The sequence below is a fragment of the Scyliorhinus torazame genome, chromosome 1 (genome assembly GCF_047496885.1).
Source record: "Scyliorhinus torazame isolate Kashiwa2021f chromosome 1, sScyTor2.1, whole genome shotgun sequence".
In the NCBI taxonomy this organism is placed as follows: domain Eukaryota; kingdom Metazoa; phylum Chordata; class Chondrichthyes; order Carcharhiniformes; family Scyliorhinidae; genus Scyliorhinus; species Scyliorhinus torazame.
In genome coordinates, this window is record NC_092707.1 from 259,985,224 (window position 1) to 260,000,186 (window position 14,963).

At 46.2% G+C, this 14,963-nt stretch overlaps 1 protein-coding gene across 2 annotated transcripts in view; it reads left to right on the plus strand.

Annotated features, from left to right (window-relative positions):
- The window catches only part of memo1 (mediator of cell motility 1), a 99,561-nt gene that overhangs the window by 79,362 nt on the left and 5,236 nt on the right, over window positions 1-14,963 (plus strand). For both annotated transcript variants that reach the window (XM_072505468.1, XM_072505458.1), the window contains exon 8: window positions 6,071-6,175. In XM_072505468.1, coding sequence (XP_072361569.1) covers window positions 6,071-6,175 — 105 coding nt within the window. The remainder of the gene's footprint in view (window positions 1-6,070; window positions 6,176-14,963) is intronic.

Below are 14,963 nucleotides of genomic sequence, written 5' to 3' on the forward strand. Positions count from 1 at the left end.
AGGAGAGGAAGGCAAGGTTTCACAATTATGGGGGCTGTTTATTATGCACTTCCAAGAGTTGGTTGCCATTGAACATTAGAAGGGAAGAGGGGGTCAGCGGTATTGTTGTTTTTGGTTACACTGTTTATGGAATGATTGTTAATTTGTGTTATTTTTAACCTGGAATGTACGGGTGGATATTTTGGTCTGTATATTGAGCGGGATACGGTTTGTGTGTGGGGGATTGTTATTGGATTTGATTTTGTTTGTTTTTTCTTTGGTTGTTTATTGATGAAAATGCTGAAAATGAGGAGAGTAAATAGATTTTTTTAAAATGGAGACAATTTTGTCAACATTTTAAACTTACCACTCCTTCTCCGTTGGGCCCCATTTATAACAACCACTTATTCTTGCCCCCCCCCCCCCCCAGGCTTGACCCGGCATTTGTCATATGAAGGGAGAGGGGACTCGAACATTTTACTGATTTGTTTGTAGATGGGACCTTTGCCAGTTTCAACGAGCTTGTTGTCAAATTTAATCTGCCTCAATCTAGTCTTTACCGCTATTTTCAAGCCCATAATTTTGTTTGCTCTCATTGCTCATCCTTGCCTCAACCACCTCCAAACACACTATTAGAAGAGGTTTTGTCACTGCCTCAAGATTGTATGAATTCACGCTAACCTATGGTTGTGGTGGCGGCTATGTGGTGAGCAGTCATTGGTCCATCAGTCGTTGAGGCAGAAGCCTAGATCTGGGCAGCTACCACAGGCAATCGTCATCAGGTTCCACAGTTACCAGGACAAGGAACCGGTCCTGGGTGGGCGAAGGACTATTTAGACTGTAGATGGGTAGGCTACGCCATCAAAATATATCAGGACGTTGAGGCAGAGTTGGCAAGAAGGCGTGCGGCATTCAATAAGGCCAAGGCTGTACAAGAGCAAAGTGAGATTTGGTGTGGTGTACCCGGCTCGTCTTCGGGTGACCGTCATGGAGAGAGATTATTACAACTCTACGCCGGAGGATGCAAATGAGTTCATCAAGAAGTCTGGCGTGAGGCGCAGTGGGTTAGCCCTGCTGCCTCATGGCACCGAGGTCCCCAGTTTGATCCCGGCTCTGGGTCGCTGTCCGTGTGGAGTTTGCACATTGTCCCCGTGTTTGCGTGGATTTCGCCCCCACAACCCAAAGATGTGCAGTCTAGGTGGATTGGCCATGCTAAATTGGCCCTTAATAGGGAAACAAAATGAATTTGGTACACTAAATTTTTAAAAGAAAAAAAAAAGGAAAAAATGAAGCATGGCGTGAACTAAAGCGCGCAAGGGCTAAGAGGTTTAATGTTTGTTCACTGGTTAGGTTCATCTGTATTTGTATTTATTGTGGGGTTTTTGTACTGTGAGGAAGGGCATTGTGTTTTGTCATTGGGTATTTTTTCTGGATGAAGTTGGGATTTGTATATTGTCCTGTTGGAGTTGTTTGTGGGATGGGGGTTGGGTGCTTATTTTCCTCTACTGTTCTGTATTAAAGTTTGATATGGTGGTGAGGCTGATTGCTGGTATATCATACATAGAAGATAGGAGCAGGAGGAGGCCTTTTGGCCCTTCGAGCCTGCTCCGCCATTCATCACGATCATGGCTGATCATCCAACTCAATAGCCTAATCATTTAGTTGTCTTTATTTTTACCGTGGGGGGGGGGGTGGTCACAGTCACGCTGCTAGCTTTAATGCTGGTTAACTGGAGCAAACGAGGGGGGATATCTGCAGCTTGATGCCTTTGTGGTGGTTTTTCTTACGGTTTTTTGCTTCTGTTTTGTTTGGGATTGGGTTAGGGCGGCACCTTCAATTGAGTTCTTGATCCTAGGACGGATAGTTCGAATCCCAATCTCTGAGTCCGTAAGGGGTAACAAAGGAGCTATTGGTGTTCATGGACCAGATTGGGGGTGGGTGGGGCAGACCTGTGGAGATGTAGGTATCTGAGGAATAAGGAATTTTACTTTTTTCTCCCATGTCCATCGGGTTTACTCCCGAATTGACTTCTTTGTGGTAGATCGGTCTCTTTTCCATGAGTTGAGAGGGGTGGTGTACTCGATGATCGTTGTGTCGGATCATGCTCCGCATCTTGTGGACCTGATGATAAAGCCGGGACGCTCTCAGTCCCCTTGGAGATTGGACATGGCATCACTCACTGACAAGAGGTTTGGTGAACGTATATCCTTTGCCATTGGGAATATGTTGAGTTTAACAGGAATGAAGTGGTCTTGCTTCCATGCTCTGGGAAGCCCTGAAAGCGGTCATTACAGTGAGAAAACTTCTTACAAGAGATAAATCTGGCAGGGTGGAGAGACAGGTTGCTGGACTCCATTCTTGAGGTGGTCTGCCAATGCTCTATTGGCGAACAGAAAGAAATTGCAGAGAGAATCCGAGTTGTTAACAGGCAGCCGTGAAGCTCGAGGGGCACCTTTTATGAGTATGGGGAGAATGTCAATCGTCTGATAACACACCAGCTGAGATGGCAGGCGGTCTCCCGGGAGATAGTGCAGATCAAGGACTCGGGTGGCGGTTTGGCTTCCGCCCCAGAGAAGCTTAATGAAATATTTGAAGCCTTCTACCGGGAACTGTATAAGTCAGAGCCCCAGAGGAGAGATCGTCATAGATGCAGTTCTTGGGTGGGTTGGCCTTTCCGTAGAGGGAGCAAGAGAAAAGGCAGGACCGGAGGAGGTAATGAATTGTATATGGTTAATGCAGTTGGATGGTCTGGTTGGTTTTCCTATCAAATTTTACAAAGAGTTTGCCGGCCACTTCTGCTGGATATGTTTAATGATTCCGTGTCCCGGGCGGCGTTGCTGGCCACGTTGGCACATTTCTTTGATCCTGGAGAAGGACAAGGATCCTACGGAATGTGGTCATATCATCTATTTTGTTGTTAAACGCTGGCGCTAAGGTGTTGGCAATGGGTGCGGAGCCCTACCTTCCTGGGGTGATTTCGGAGAAGTTGACAGTTGTCGGTCAACGTTTCAGGATTGTTTTTATTTAAAATTAAGGGGCAATTTAGCATGGCCAATCCACCTACCCTGCGCATCGTTGCATTGTGGGGGTGAGGCAGATGATGACGACGGAGCAAGCATCGTCGGAGGAAGTAAAGAGAAAGTGGGAGGGTGAACTGGGAAAGGGCTGTGGAATGAGGCTCTTCACAGGGTCAATGTTACCTCCTCATGTGCTAGGCTAAGCCTGATCCAGTTGAAGTTGGTGCATAGGGTGCACCTGACCAGTGTGCGTATAAATGGGTTATTCTTAGGGGTGGAGGATAGGTGTGAACGGTGCTCTCGGGGGCCGTTGAACCATACACATATGTTTTAGTCTTGCCCCAAGCTTGTTAGTTTCTGGATCTCCTTTTTTGGCACTATGTTTGGAAGTTTGGGTGTTCAGATGGAGCCGTGCCCATTGATGGCCATTTTTGCAGTTTCGGACTTGCCGGTGCTGCAGACTGGGACAAAGGCAGATGTCCTAGCTTTTGCTTCACTAGTAGCCCAGAGGTGAGTTCTGCTTGGGTGGAGGTCCCCAGTGCTGCCTAGTCCTGGGCAGGTTGGGGGTCCTGATGTTTTTGTACCTTGAAATGATCAAGTATACCACTAGGCGGTCGGAAGGGTTCTACTTGAGGTGCCAGTTTGTCTTTGTTAAGGTTCTGCTTTCTTTATGGCGGGTGGGGAGCGGGGGCGGGGGGGGGGGGGGTGAGTGTAGTTTGTATTGTATTGGGGTTTGCTGTATTATAATTTTTTTTAAATTAAAAAGACAAAATGACTAGGAGGCAAAACTTGGGCTTGACCTTGCGGACAATTGGTGGGAAGAAGTCCTTCTTGGGGTCAGCTCCATGTCCTCGGTTTATCCATAGAATCCCGACAGTTCAGAGGGAGGCCATTTGGCCCATTGAATCTGCACCAACTCTGCTAAGAGAACCCTGTCTAGACCCACTCCCCATCTCCATAATCCTGTAGCCCCATCTAACCTGCTTATCTTTGGACTGTGGGAGGAAACCGGAGCACCTGGAGGAAACCCACGCAGACATGGGGAGAATGTGCAAATTCCACAGTCACCGACAGCCAGAATCAAACCCGGATCCCTGGTGCTGTGAGGCAGCAATGGTAACCACTGTGCCACCCCAAGCTTAATTCAGTTTATGCACTGAAATCACATCACCAAGGCCAGAATGAGCAAGTTTCTTTCAAACAACAAATGCAACAGGTGTTCACTTGCCCCTGCAGATCATGCCCACATGTTCTGGTCATGCCCACATGTTCTGGCTGGTTTCTGGTCATCTTTATTTGACACTCTCCGAAACCCTAAATATTGACTTGCAGCATCGTCCTTTGATAGCCATCTGAAGTGGCCGGTCTTACTGAGATTAAGGCAGACATCATTGCATTTGCTTCTCTTACAGTCTGCAGACAGATTCTATTAATTGGAAGTCCCCCAAGCCACCCACTGTTTCATTCTGGTGAGAAGACTTGATGTCTTTTTTTATTTGGAGAAAATTAAAAACAAGAGGATCTACTGAGAAATGTCATCCTGGATGGCAGCCTTTTGTTTCTTTCTTGAAACAGTTCATTACTGTCAACTATTAAATTATTCCATTTTTTGCATTGTTTTTGGTTTATGCTTGTTTGTTTGTTTACTCTGGGCGGGGTGAGGCCTGCTTCATTGTGTTGTACTTTGCTCCTTATTTCCCTGAAAACCAATAAAAATAAATCTTTTAAAAAAGAATTATCCAACAGGAACCTGTTCAACCTGTTGTTCCTTTAACTTCACTGTCTTCCTGAGACATATTCCCCCTCCCATCCCCTGCAACTCCCTGGTTTGGGACTTACAGCTCCTTTGTCCTGCCCAGCTTCTCCTGGGTCCAGTTTAAAACTAACTTTAAAGGTCTTACTGTCCTAAGGTGATTCCTGGTTGCCAAACAACAACCTAGTTCCCCTTTAAACCCTGTTTACTTTCCTGTCGTAAAAACACATTACCATACAGGCATAATTTAAAGTGACCAAAACCCACTGACATGTAGGCACCTTTGTTGAACATGAAGCTATTTAAGCTGTTCTTGTACAGAAATACAAAATTAAACTTACTTAAAGCTATACTTTGTTACAAATACCCACAAATACAAATATAAATTACTTAAACCTACCTCAGTTTCCTAACAGAGAAGACACCGATTTAAAGTAATCAGTAAAAGAAGAAAGTGATATGAGAAACTCTTTACAAGCGAATGGTTAGGGTCTGGAATGCACTGCCTGGGAGTGGTGCTGGTAGATTCAATTGAAGACTTATCTGAAAAGGAAGCAGGGTGACAGGGAGAAGGCACAGAATGGCACCAGGTGAGTTGCTCAGTCGGTGCAGACACAATGGGCCAAATGGCCTCCTCCTCCACTATAACCGTTCTGTGATTTGCTGAAACAGTAAAATGTTTAATACATTTAGCTCACTGAACTCCAAGCTTTTCTCGGACCTTGCTGGCTAATGCAACTAGGCTTTGGCCTAACACAACTGAAACAGCTGGAGAAAATACTGATCAAAAATCCTAGAAATTTATAGCAGAGAAAGCCATTCAGCCCATCACGTTCATACCTGTAAATCTATGAAGTTACAGTTTTCATTAGCAATTTAATTTCAGCAGGTCCTTAATTAACACAAATGTCGATGATTACATTATAGGTTTTTAATATTGTTAGGGCGCCAATTTCAAGGGTGCATTGATTGATGCACTGGAAAAGAATAGTAGTTGAAGCTGTAAATGAAAGGCACAGAGATGGGTTAACAGTTTGAATGCAGACACCTTGATAAAAAGCAATCCATCTTCCCTCTACTGGGACCATTCTGTGTAACTGGAAATAGCCAGAAATGCAATGGGCATTCGTACTTAAGGATTTAGTTTGTTAGTATAGCATCAGTCATTAAATCTTGGATAGAACTTAGGTATCCTCACAAATGGTGAAGGTCGGCTTCCAAAGACAGCAGATTGGCAATGTACCCTGAATGCGGACAGATTTGCAATGAACTGCAGAATGGATCAAAATACAACCTATCACTTAAATCTGTTTTGTTTCAGGGTATGGATATTATAGAGCAACTAGACGCTGTGTCATTTAACAACTATTTGAAGAAATACCACAACACTATCTGTGGTCGTCACCCGATTGGTGTTCTTCTCAATGTAAGTTGGAATTACTCAGTTCTGCTGTTTTTGGCCTCTATCTCTCGAATATAGCTTTGCCAGTTGCTGTTAAATGTACCCCTTTATTGAGAGAGTTGCCTTTTATTGTAGTTGTGGATCAAAGATGCCTACCACTTTGTAACGGGGAGCCACATGCATGTGCTGCAGGGAGAGCGCATTCAGATTAAACTATGGGTCAGGGACATTCCATTTCTACAAAGTCTCATCTAAAACTGAAATCCATACATTTGGGCTCAAGTTTTTATATGGTCTATTGACATGCTGAGAATGTGTAACTTACAGCTGTACACACGTAAAAAAGCCTAATTTTAATGAGCCTTTGGGCGCCCAAAGAGTTGAATTATTCCAGCTTCCTAACGGTTATCATATTTTCCCAATTAACATTCAAAAAAGAAAAAATATCATGTGAGTAAAATAAAACCACAGCATAACTCAAACCACCACCACTATAAATCTGAGTTCCTGTTGTTATGGGCCAGGGTTTAGAGAACCCCAAAGTGTACAATGGAGTTCCCCTGACCCACAACTTTTAATAGATTGTGGTATGGGGAGCACACGGCCCACTTTACAGGTGTGGTACAACAGAAATGGAAAAGTATTTTTTAAAAGCAAAACAATGTTTATTCTATGTGAACTCAAGGTAACCTTTTTAAAACATACAGTGAACATCTTAGCAACCATTAATTCAAATACAACCCCCAAAGACTACAACACTAAATAAACCTTTAAGCTTTCCTTTTTAACATCCATATGACTTAAAAACAAAGCCTTTTACCAGAAGCATATCAGGTTAAAGTAACTACTGTTATTAGTTTTAAATCACCAGGATCGATTTACAGTCGTTAGATTACAGAGAGAGAGATTCATTTACCTTCTGGCTGTGACTGCAACTATCCAGTTCTGAAAACGAAAATAAAACACACCCTGCAGCCTGCTCAAAAATGAAAGTAAAAAGCTGACAGACAGCCCAGCTCCACCCACTTTCTGACATCACTGCAGTAGTAAACACCCATTTCTTAAAGGTACTCTCACATGACACCTCCCCCCAAGAAAAAAAAAACCCATCAACTTCAAGATGGTTTAATTTTTTCACCTGTTCACCATCCTTGAAGAAATGCACACAGTAAATATACTTTTTTGTTTAAAAAGAACAACACATGCAAACAGGTACAATAATATAGTCCATTTTTTTTTTGTTTTTCTTCCTCCAACTGAAATTGCTTCCGTTCATCACATTCGTGACAGAGCATCGGCTATCACGTTTTTCGTCCTGCCACATGTACTATTTTTAAATGAAATGGCTGCAACAATAAACTCCAGCGAAACAGCCTTGCATTGTTATTCCAGAATTGCTCCAAAAACGTCAACGGATTATGATCAGTAAATATAACGGTGTCAGACGGATTGCTGGTCACATAAATGTGAAAATGTTGCAAAGCCAGCACCAAACTCAAAGTCTCCTTCTCAATCGTGGAATACTTTTTCTGGTGAGAATTCAATTTCTTTGAAAAATAACCAATAGGCCGCTCTAGCCCTTCGTCGTCGTCTTGTAGAAGCATTTCACCTACACCACATCACTCGCATGAACCGCCACTTGGAATGGTTTCGTATAATTTGGGATGGCTAACACAGGAGCAGTGGTTAACACCGCCTTCAGGCCGTCAAATGCCTGTTGACACTCCGCTGTCCACTGGAATTTGTTACGCTTCTTGAGCAAGTCCGTCAGTGGAGCGGCCACACTGCTAAAATTGGGTACAAATTTCTGGTAAAATCCACTCATACCAAGAAATCGCATTATTTCCCGTCTTGTCGAGGGTATCGGAAACTCCCCAATAACTTTTGTTTTCACATCCCGTGGGACCATTCGACCCTGTCCGATTGTATGGCCAAGGAAAGTGACTTGGGCTTTTCCAAATTCAGTTTTGGCTAGGTTTATCACCAAACCTGCCTCCTGAAGTCGATCGAATAACTCCATTTATGTTTGACCAAATTCTTTCCTTAAATTTTTAAACCCTTGACTGTAGGCTTCAGGCACTAGTTCATATGCACCTAAGATGTATTTTTTCACCTCCTCATACGTCCCAGATACCTCCTCCGGTTAAGTGATGCAAACATTTCACTAGCTCTACCTATCAGCTTTGTTTGTATCAGTAATACCCACATCTCCTGTGGCCATTTCATTTGTTTAGCTACCTTCTCAAATGAACTGAAAAAGGCTTCTACCTCCTTCTCGTCAAACCTTGGCAATGCTTGGACATATTTAAATATATTCCCACCAAGCCTTAGACTTTGACGCTCTTTCTCACTATCCTCATCACTATCATCCAACTGTACGTTTCCCTTTACGTCTGCCAATTTTAACTGACTGTCATGTTTCATGGCCATTTTCTGAAGTTCAAACTCTCTCTCTTTATCTTTTTCCCTGATCTGTATCTCCCTTTTTCTTTCTTTTCTCCTTTCTTCTCGCTCCTTTTCTTTTTCCTCTCTCTCTCTCTCTCTCTCTCTTTCTTTTTCCTCTCTATCTCTTTCGTATTCAAGCTGCTTTAATTCTTTCTCATGTTCCATTTGTTTAAGTTGTAACTGAATTTTTGCCATTTCCAATGAGTCAAACTGTATCTCAGGCAACTTTAAATGCTTAACCACCGCCATACTTACTCCATCTTTTTGCATTATGTCAGGTAATGTTAACTGCAGTGTTTTTGCCAAATCTAACAGTCTGCTTTTAGTCTCTGTCCGTAAGGTACTGCGTGTGACCGTCTCCACCCCCAAAGACTTCTGAGCCTCTGAAAGAGCCATTGTCCACAACACACTCCCCACTTAAACTAGAATACCACACCTGAAAAGCAACCACATTATGCTCACCCCTCATTGTCTTTAAGTTCACTAAGCCAATCCAATACATAGACTTTTATCCGGGACGAGCCCCCAATTTGTTATGGCCAGGGTTTAGAGAACCCCAAAGTGTATCACGGAGTTCTCCTGACCCACAACTTTTAAGAGATTGTGGTATGGGGAGAACACGACCCACTCTACAGGCGTGGTACAGCAGAAATGGAAAAGTATTTTTTAAAAGCGAAACGATGTTTATTCTATGAACTCAAGGTAACTTTCTTAAAACATACAGTGAACATCTTAGCACCCATTAATTCAAATACAACCCCCAAAGACTACAACACTAAATAAACCTTTAAGCTATCCTTTTTAACATCCATACGACTTAAAAACAAAGCCTTTTACCAGAAGCATATCAGGTTAAAGTCACTACTGTTATTAGTTTTAAATCACCAGGATCGATTTACAGTCTTTAAATTACAGAGAGAGATTCATACACCTTCTGGCTGTGACTGCAGCTATCCAGCTCTGAAAACAAAACTAAAACACACCTTGCAGCCTGCTCAAAAACGAAAGTAAAAAGCTGACAGACAGCCCAGCTCCACCCACTCTCTGACATCACTGCAGTAGTAAACACCCATTTCTTAAAGGTACTCTCACAACAGATATTTATATACACACCCATTTATAAACACCCATTTTTTAAAAAAATGTTTTTATTCAAGGTTTTTCAATAATTTTTACAAAACACTCCAAAAAGGAAAATAATACAAAGCAAACAGGGCAATATGCCAACAAAACAAAACAACTTCACTCTCTAAACGATTAACAATTTAACACCCATCTCAAAGCAAAGTAGGGCACGCGCCACTTACAAAAAGTAAAAGAACCTAAGAAACCCTGCTATGTCATTGACCCAAGCCTCTACGCTTGGAGGCTTCGCGTCCTTCCACATTAACAAGAGCCTTCTCCGGGCTACCAAGGAGGCAAAGGCCAGAACTCCGGCCTCTTTCGACTCCTGCACTCCTGGATCGTCCGATACCCCACATATCGTATCTCCCAGCTCGGTTTTACCCGAGTATTCAAGACCGTGGATATATAGCCTTTGCGAAACCCTTCCAAAATTCCGTAAGCGCCGGGCATATCCAAAACATATGGGCGTGGTTTGCTGGGCTCCCCAAACACCTCACACACCTGTCCTCTACCCCAAAAAACTTACTGATCCTCGCCCCTGTCATATGCGCCCTGTGCACCACTTTAAACTGGATCAGGCTGAGCCTGGCGCAAGATGAGGAGGAATTGACCCTGCCCAGGGCGTCAGCCCACAGGCCCTCACCCAGCTCCTCCTCCCACTTGCCCTTCAGCTCCTCCACTGAGGCCTCCTCCGCCTCCTGGTATATCTCCAATATCTTACCCTCCCCGACCCACACGCCCGAAACCACCCTCTCCTGTATCGTCCGGGCGGGCAGCAGCGGGAATTCCCCTACCTGCTTTCTCACGAACGCCCAAACCTGCATATACCGAAAGGCATTTCCCGGAGGTAACCCAAATTTCTCCTCCAGCACCCTCAGACTGGCAAAAGTCCCATCGATTAATAAATCCCCCATCCTTTTAATTCCCGCCCGGTGCCAGCTTAGGAACCCACCATCTAACCTACCTGGAACAAGCCTATGGTTAACCTGTATCGGAGCCCAGACTGAGGCCTCTACCTCCCCCCTATGCCGTCTCCACTGCCCCCAGATCCTCAATGTCGCCGCCACCACTGGGCTCGTGGTATTCCGCGTCGGCGGAAGCGGCAACGGTGCTGTCACCAGTGCCCCCCAGGCTACAGGACGCCGCCTCCAACCTTTTCCACGCCGCCCCCTCCCTTACCCACTTCCGAATCATAGACACATTCACTGCCCAGTAATAGCTGCACAGGTTCGGCAGCGCCAAACCCCCCCCCCCCCCCCCCCCCCCCCCCCCCCGACTGCGCTCCAAGAGCAGCCTCTTAACCCTCGGGGTCTTATTTGCCCACACAAATTCCATAAATCTCCTGTTACCTGCTTAAAGAAGGCCTTGGGGATGAGAATGGGCAGGCACTGAAAGACTAACAGGAACCTGGGGAGGACCGTCATCTTAACGGACTGCACCCTACCCGCCAGGGAGAGTGACAACATGTCCCACCTCATGAAGTCCTCCTCCATCTGGTCCACCAGCCGTTCCAGATTGAGCTTATGCAAGACCCCCCCAACTCTTGGCCACCTGGATACCCAAATACCGAAAACTCCTCTCCACCATCCTGAGTGGACCTCTTTTCCTGGCCCCTCGCATGCACCACAAATAGCTTGCTCTTCCCCACGTTGAGCTTCTATCCCGAGAAGTCTCCAAACTCCCTAAGGGTCTGCATGACCTACCCCATCCCCTCCACCGGATCCGCAATGTACAGCAGCAGGTCATCCGCATATAGTGAGACACGGTGCTCCTCCCTCATCCCCCCCCCCCCCCCCCCCCCCCCCCCCGAACCAACCCCCTCCAGTTTCTGGACTCCCTCAGCGCCATGGCCAGTGGCTCAATCGCCAGGGCAAAGAGCAGGGAGGACAAAGGGCACCCCTGCCTCGTTCCACGGTACAACCTAAAATACCCTGATCGCAGCCGGTTCGTCGATACATTCGCCACCGGGGCCTGGTACAGCAATTTAACCCACCCTATGAACTCCTCCCTGAACCCAAATCTGCCTAAAACGGGTTCTGACTTGTACAACTTATCATAAAAGTCCCTAAAGACCTCGTTTTTTTTTTTATTAAATATTTTATTGAAAATTTTTGGTCAACCAACACAGTACATTGTGCATCCTTTACACAATATTATAACAACACAAATAACAATGACCTATTTTATAAACAAAAATGAATAAATAATAAATAACAAAAATGAAAACTAGCCCTAATTGGCAACTGCCTTGTCACAAGTAACACTCTCCAAAAATATAATTTAACAGTCCAATATATAATTATCTGTAGCAACGACCTATACATACTATACAGTATATATTAACAACCCTGAGAGTCCTTCTGGTTCCGGGGCTGCTGCTGCTGCCTTCTTTTTCCCATTCCGTCTATCTTTCTGCGAGGTATTCGACGAACGGTTGCCACCGCCTGGTGAACCCTTGAGCCGACCCCCTTAGGACGAACTTAATCCGCTCTAGCTTTATAAACCCCGCCATGTCATTTATCCAGGTCTCCACCCCCGGGGGCTTGGCTTCTTTCCACATTAGCAATATCCTGCGCCGGGCTACTAGGGACGCAAAGGCCAAAACATCGGCCTCTCTCGCCTCCTGCACTCCCGGCTCTTGTGCAACCCCAAATATAGCCAACCCCCAGCTTGGTTCGACCCGGACTCCTACTACTTTTGAAAGCACCTTTGTCACCCCCATCCAAAACCTCTGTAGTGCCGGGCATGACCAAAACATATGGGTATGATTCGCTGGGCTTCTCGAGCACCTCGCACACCTATCCTCCACCCCAAAAAATTTACTGAGCCGTGCTCCAGTCATATGTGCCCTGTGTAATACCTTAAACTGAATCAGGCTTAGCCTGGCACACGAGGACGACAAGTTTACCCTGCTTAGGGCATCTGCCCACAGCCCCTCCTCGATCTCCTCCCCCAGCTCTTCTTCCCATTTCCCTTTTAGTTCATCTACCATAGTCTCCCCTTCGTCCCTCATTTCCCTATATATATCTGACACCTTACTATCCCCCACCCATGTCTTTGAGATCACTCTGTCCTGCACCTCTTGTGTCGGGAGCTGCGGGAATTCCCTCACCTGTTGCCTCGCAAAAGCCCTCAGTTGCATATACCTGAATGCATTCCCTTGGGGCAACCCATATTTCTCGGTCAGCGCTCCCAGACTCGCGAACTTCCCATCCACAAACAGATCTTTCAGTTGCGTTATTCCTGCTCTTTGCCACATTCCATATCCCCCATCCATTCCACCCGGGGCAAACCTATGGTTGTTTCTTATCGGGGACCCCCCCAAGGCTCCAGTCTTTCCCCTATGCCGTCTCCACTGTCCCCAAATCTTCAGTGTAGCCACCACCACCGGGCTTGTGGTGTAGTTCCTCGGTGAGAACGGCAATGGGGCTGTCACCATAGCCTGTAGGCTAGTCCCCCTACAGGACGCCCTCTCTAATCTCTTCCACGCCGCTCCCTCCTCCTCTCCCATCCACTTACTCACCATTGAAATATTAGCGGCCCAATAATACTCACTTAGGCTCGGTAGTGCCAGCCCCCCCCATCCCTGCTACGCTGTAAGAATCCCTTCCTCACTCTCGGGGTCTTCCCGGCCCACACAAAACCCATGATGCTCTTTTCAATCCTTTTAAAAAAAGCCTTTGTGATCACCACCGGGAGGCACTGAAACACAAAGAGGAATCTCGGGAGGACCACCATCTTAACCGCCTGCACCCTCCCTGCCATTGACAGGGATACCATATCCCATCTCTTGAAATCCTCCTCCATCTGTTCCACCAACCGCGTTCAATTTAACCTATGCAATGTGCCCCAATTCTTAGCTATCTGGATCCCCAGGTAACGAAAGTCCCTTGTTACCTTCCTCAACGGTAGGTCCTCTATTTCTCTACTCTGCTCCCCTGGATGCACCACAAACAACTCACTTTTCCCCATGTTCAATTTATACCCTGAAAAATCCCCAAACTCCCCAAGTATCCACATTATTTCTGGCATCCCCTCCGCCGGGTCCGCCACGTATAGTAGCAAATCGTCCGCATACAAAGATACCCGGTGCTCTTCTCCTCCCCTAAGTACTCCCCTCCACTTCTTGGAACCCCTCAACGCTATCGCCAGGGGCTCAATCGCCAGTGCAAACAATAATGGGGACAGAGGGCATCCCTGCCTTGTCCCTCTATGGAGCCGAAAATATGCAGATCCCCGTCCATTCGTGACCACGCTCGCCACTGGGGCCCTATACAACAGCTGCACCCATCTAACATACCCCTCTCCAAAACCAAATCTCCTCAACACCTCCCACAAATAATCCCACTCCACTCTATCAAATGCTTTCTCGGCATCCATCGCCACTACTATCTCCGTTTCTCCCTCTGGTGGGGCCATCATCATTACCCCTAACAACCTCCGTATATTCGTGTTCAGCTGTCTCCCCTTCACAAACCCAGTTTGGTCCTCGTGGACCACCCCCGGGACACATTCCTCTATTCTCATTGCCATTACCTTGGCCAGGACCTTGGCATCTACATTTAGGAGGGAAATAGGTCTATAGGACCCGCATTGTAGCGGGTCCTTTTCCTTCTTTAAGAGAAGCGATATCGTTGCTTCAGACATAGTCGGGGGCAGTTGTCCCCTTTCCTTTGCCTCATTAAAGGTCCTCGTCAGTACCGGGGCGAGCAAGTCCACATATTTTCTATAGAATTCGACTGGGAATCCATCCGGTCCCGGGGCCTTTCCCGCCTGCATGCTCCTAATTCCTTTCACCACTTCTTCTACCTCGATCTGTGCTCCCAGTCCCACCCTTTCCTGCTCTTCCACCTTGGGAAATTCCAGCCGATCCAAGAAGCCCATCATTCTCTCCCTCCCATCCGGGGGTTGAGCTTCATATAATTTTTTATAAAATGTCTTGAACACTCCATTCACTCTCTCCGCTCCCCGCTCCATCTCTCCTTCCTCATCCCTCACTCCCCCTATTTCCCTCGCTGCTCCCCTTTTCCTCAATTGGTGTGCCAGCAACCTGCTCGCCTTCTCCCCATATTCGTACTGTACACCCTGTGCCTTCCTCCATTGTGCCTCTGCAGTGCCTGTAGTCAGCAAGTCAAATTCTACATGTAGCCTTTGCCTTTCCCTGTGCAGTCCCTCCTCCGGTGCTTCCGCATATTGTCTGTCCACCCTCAAAAGTTCTTGCAGCAACCGCTCCCGTTCCTTA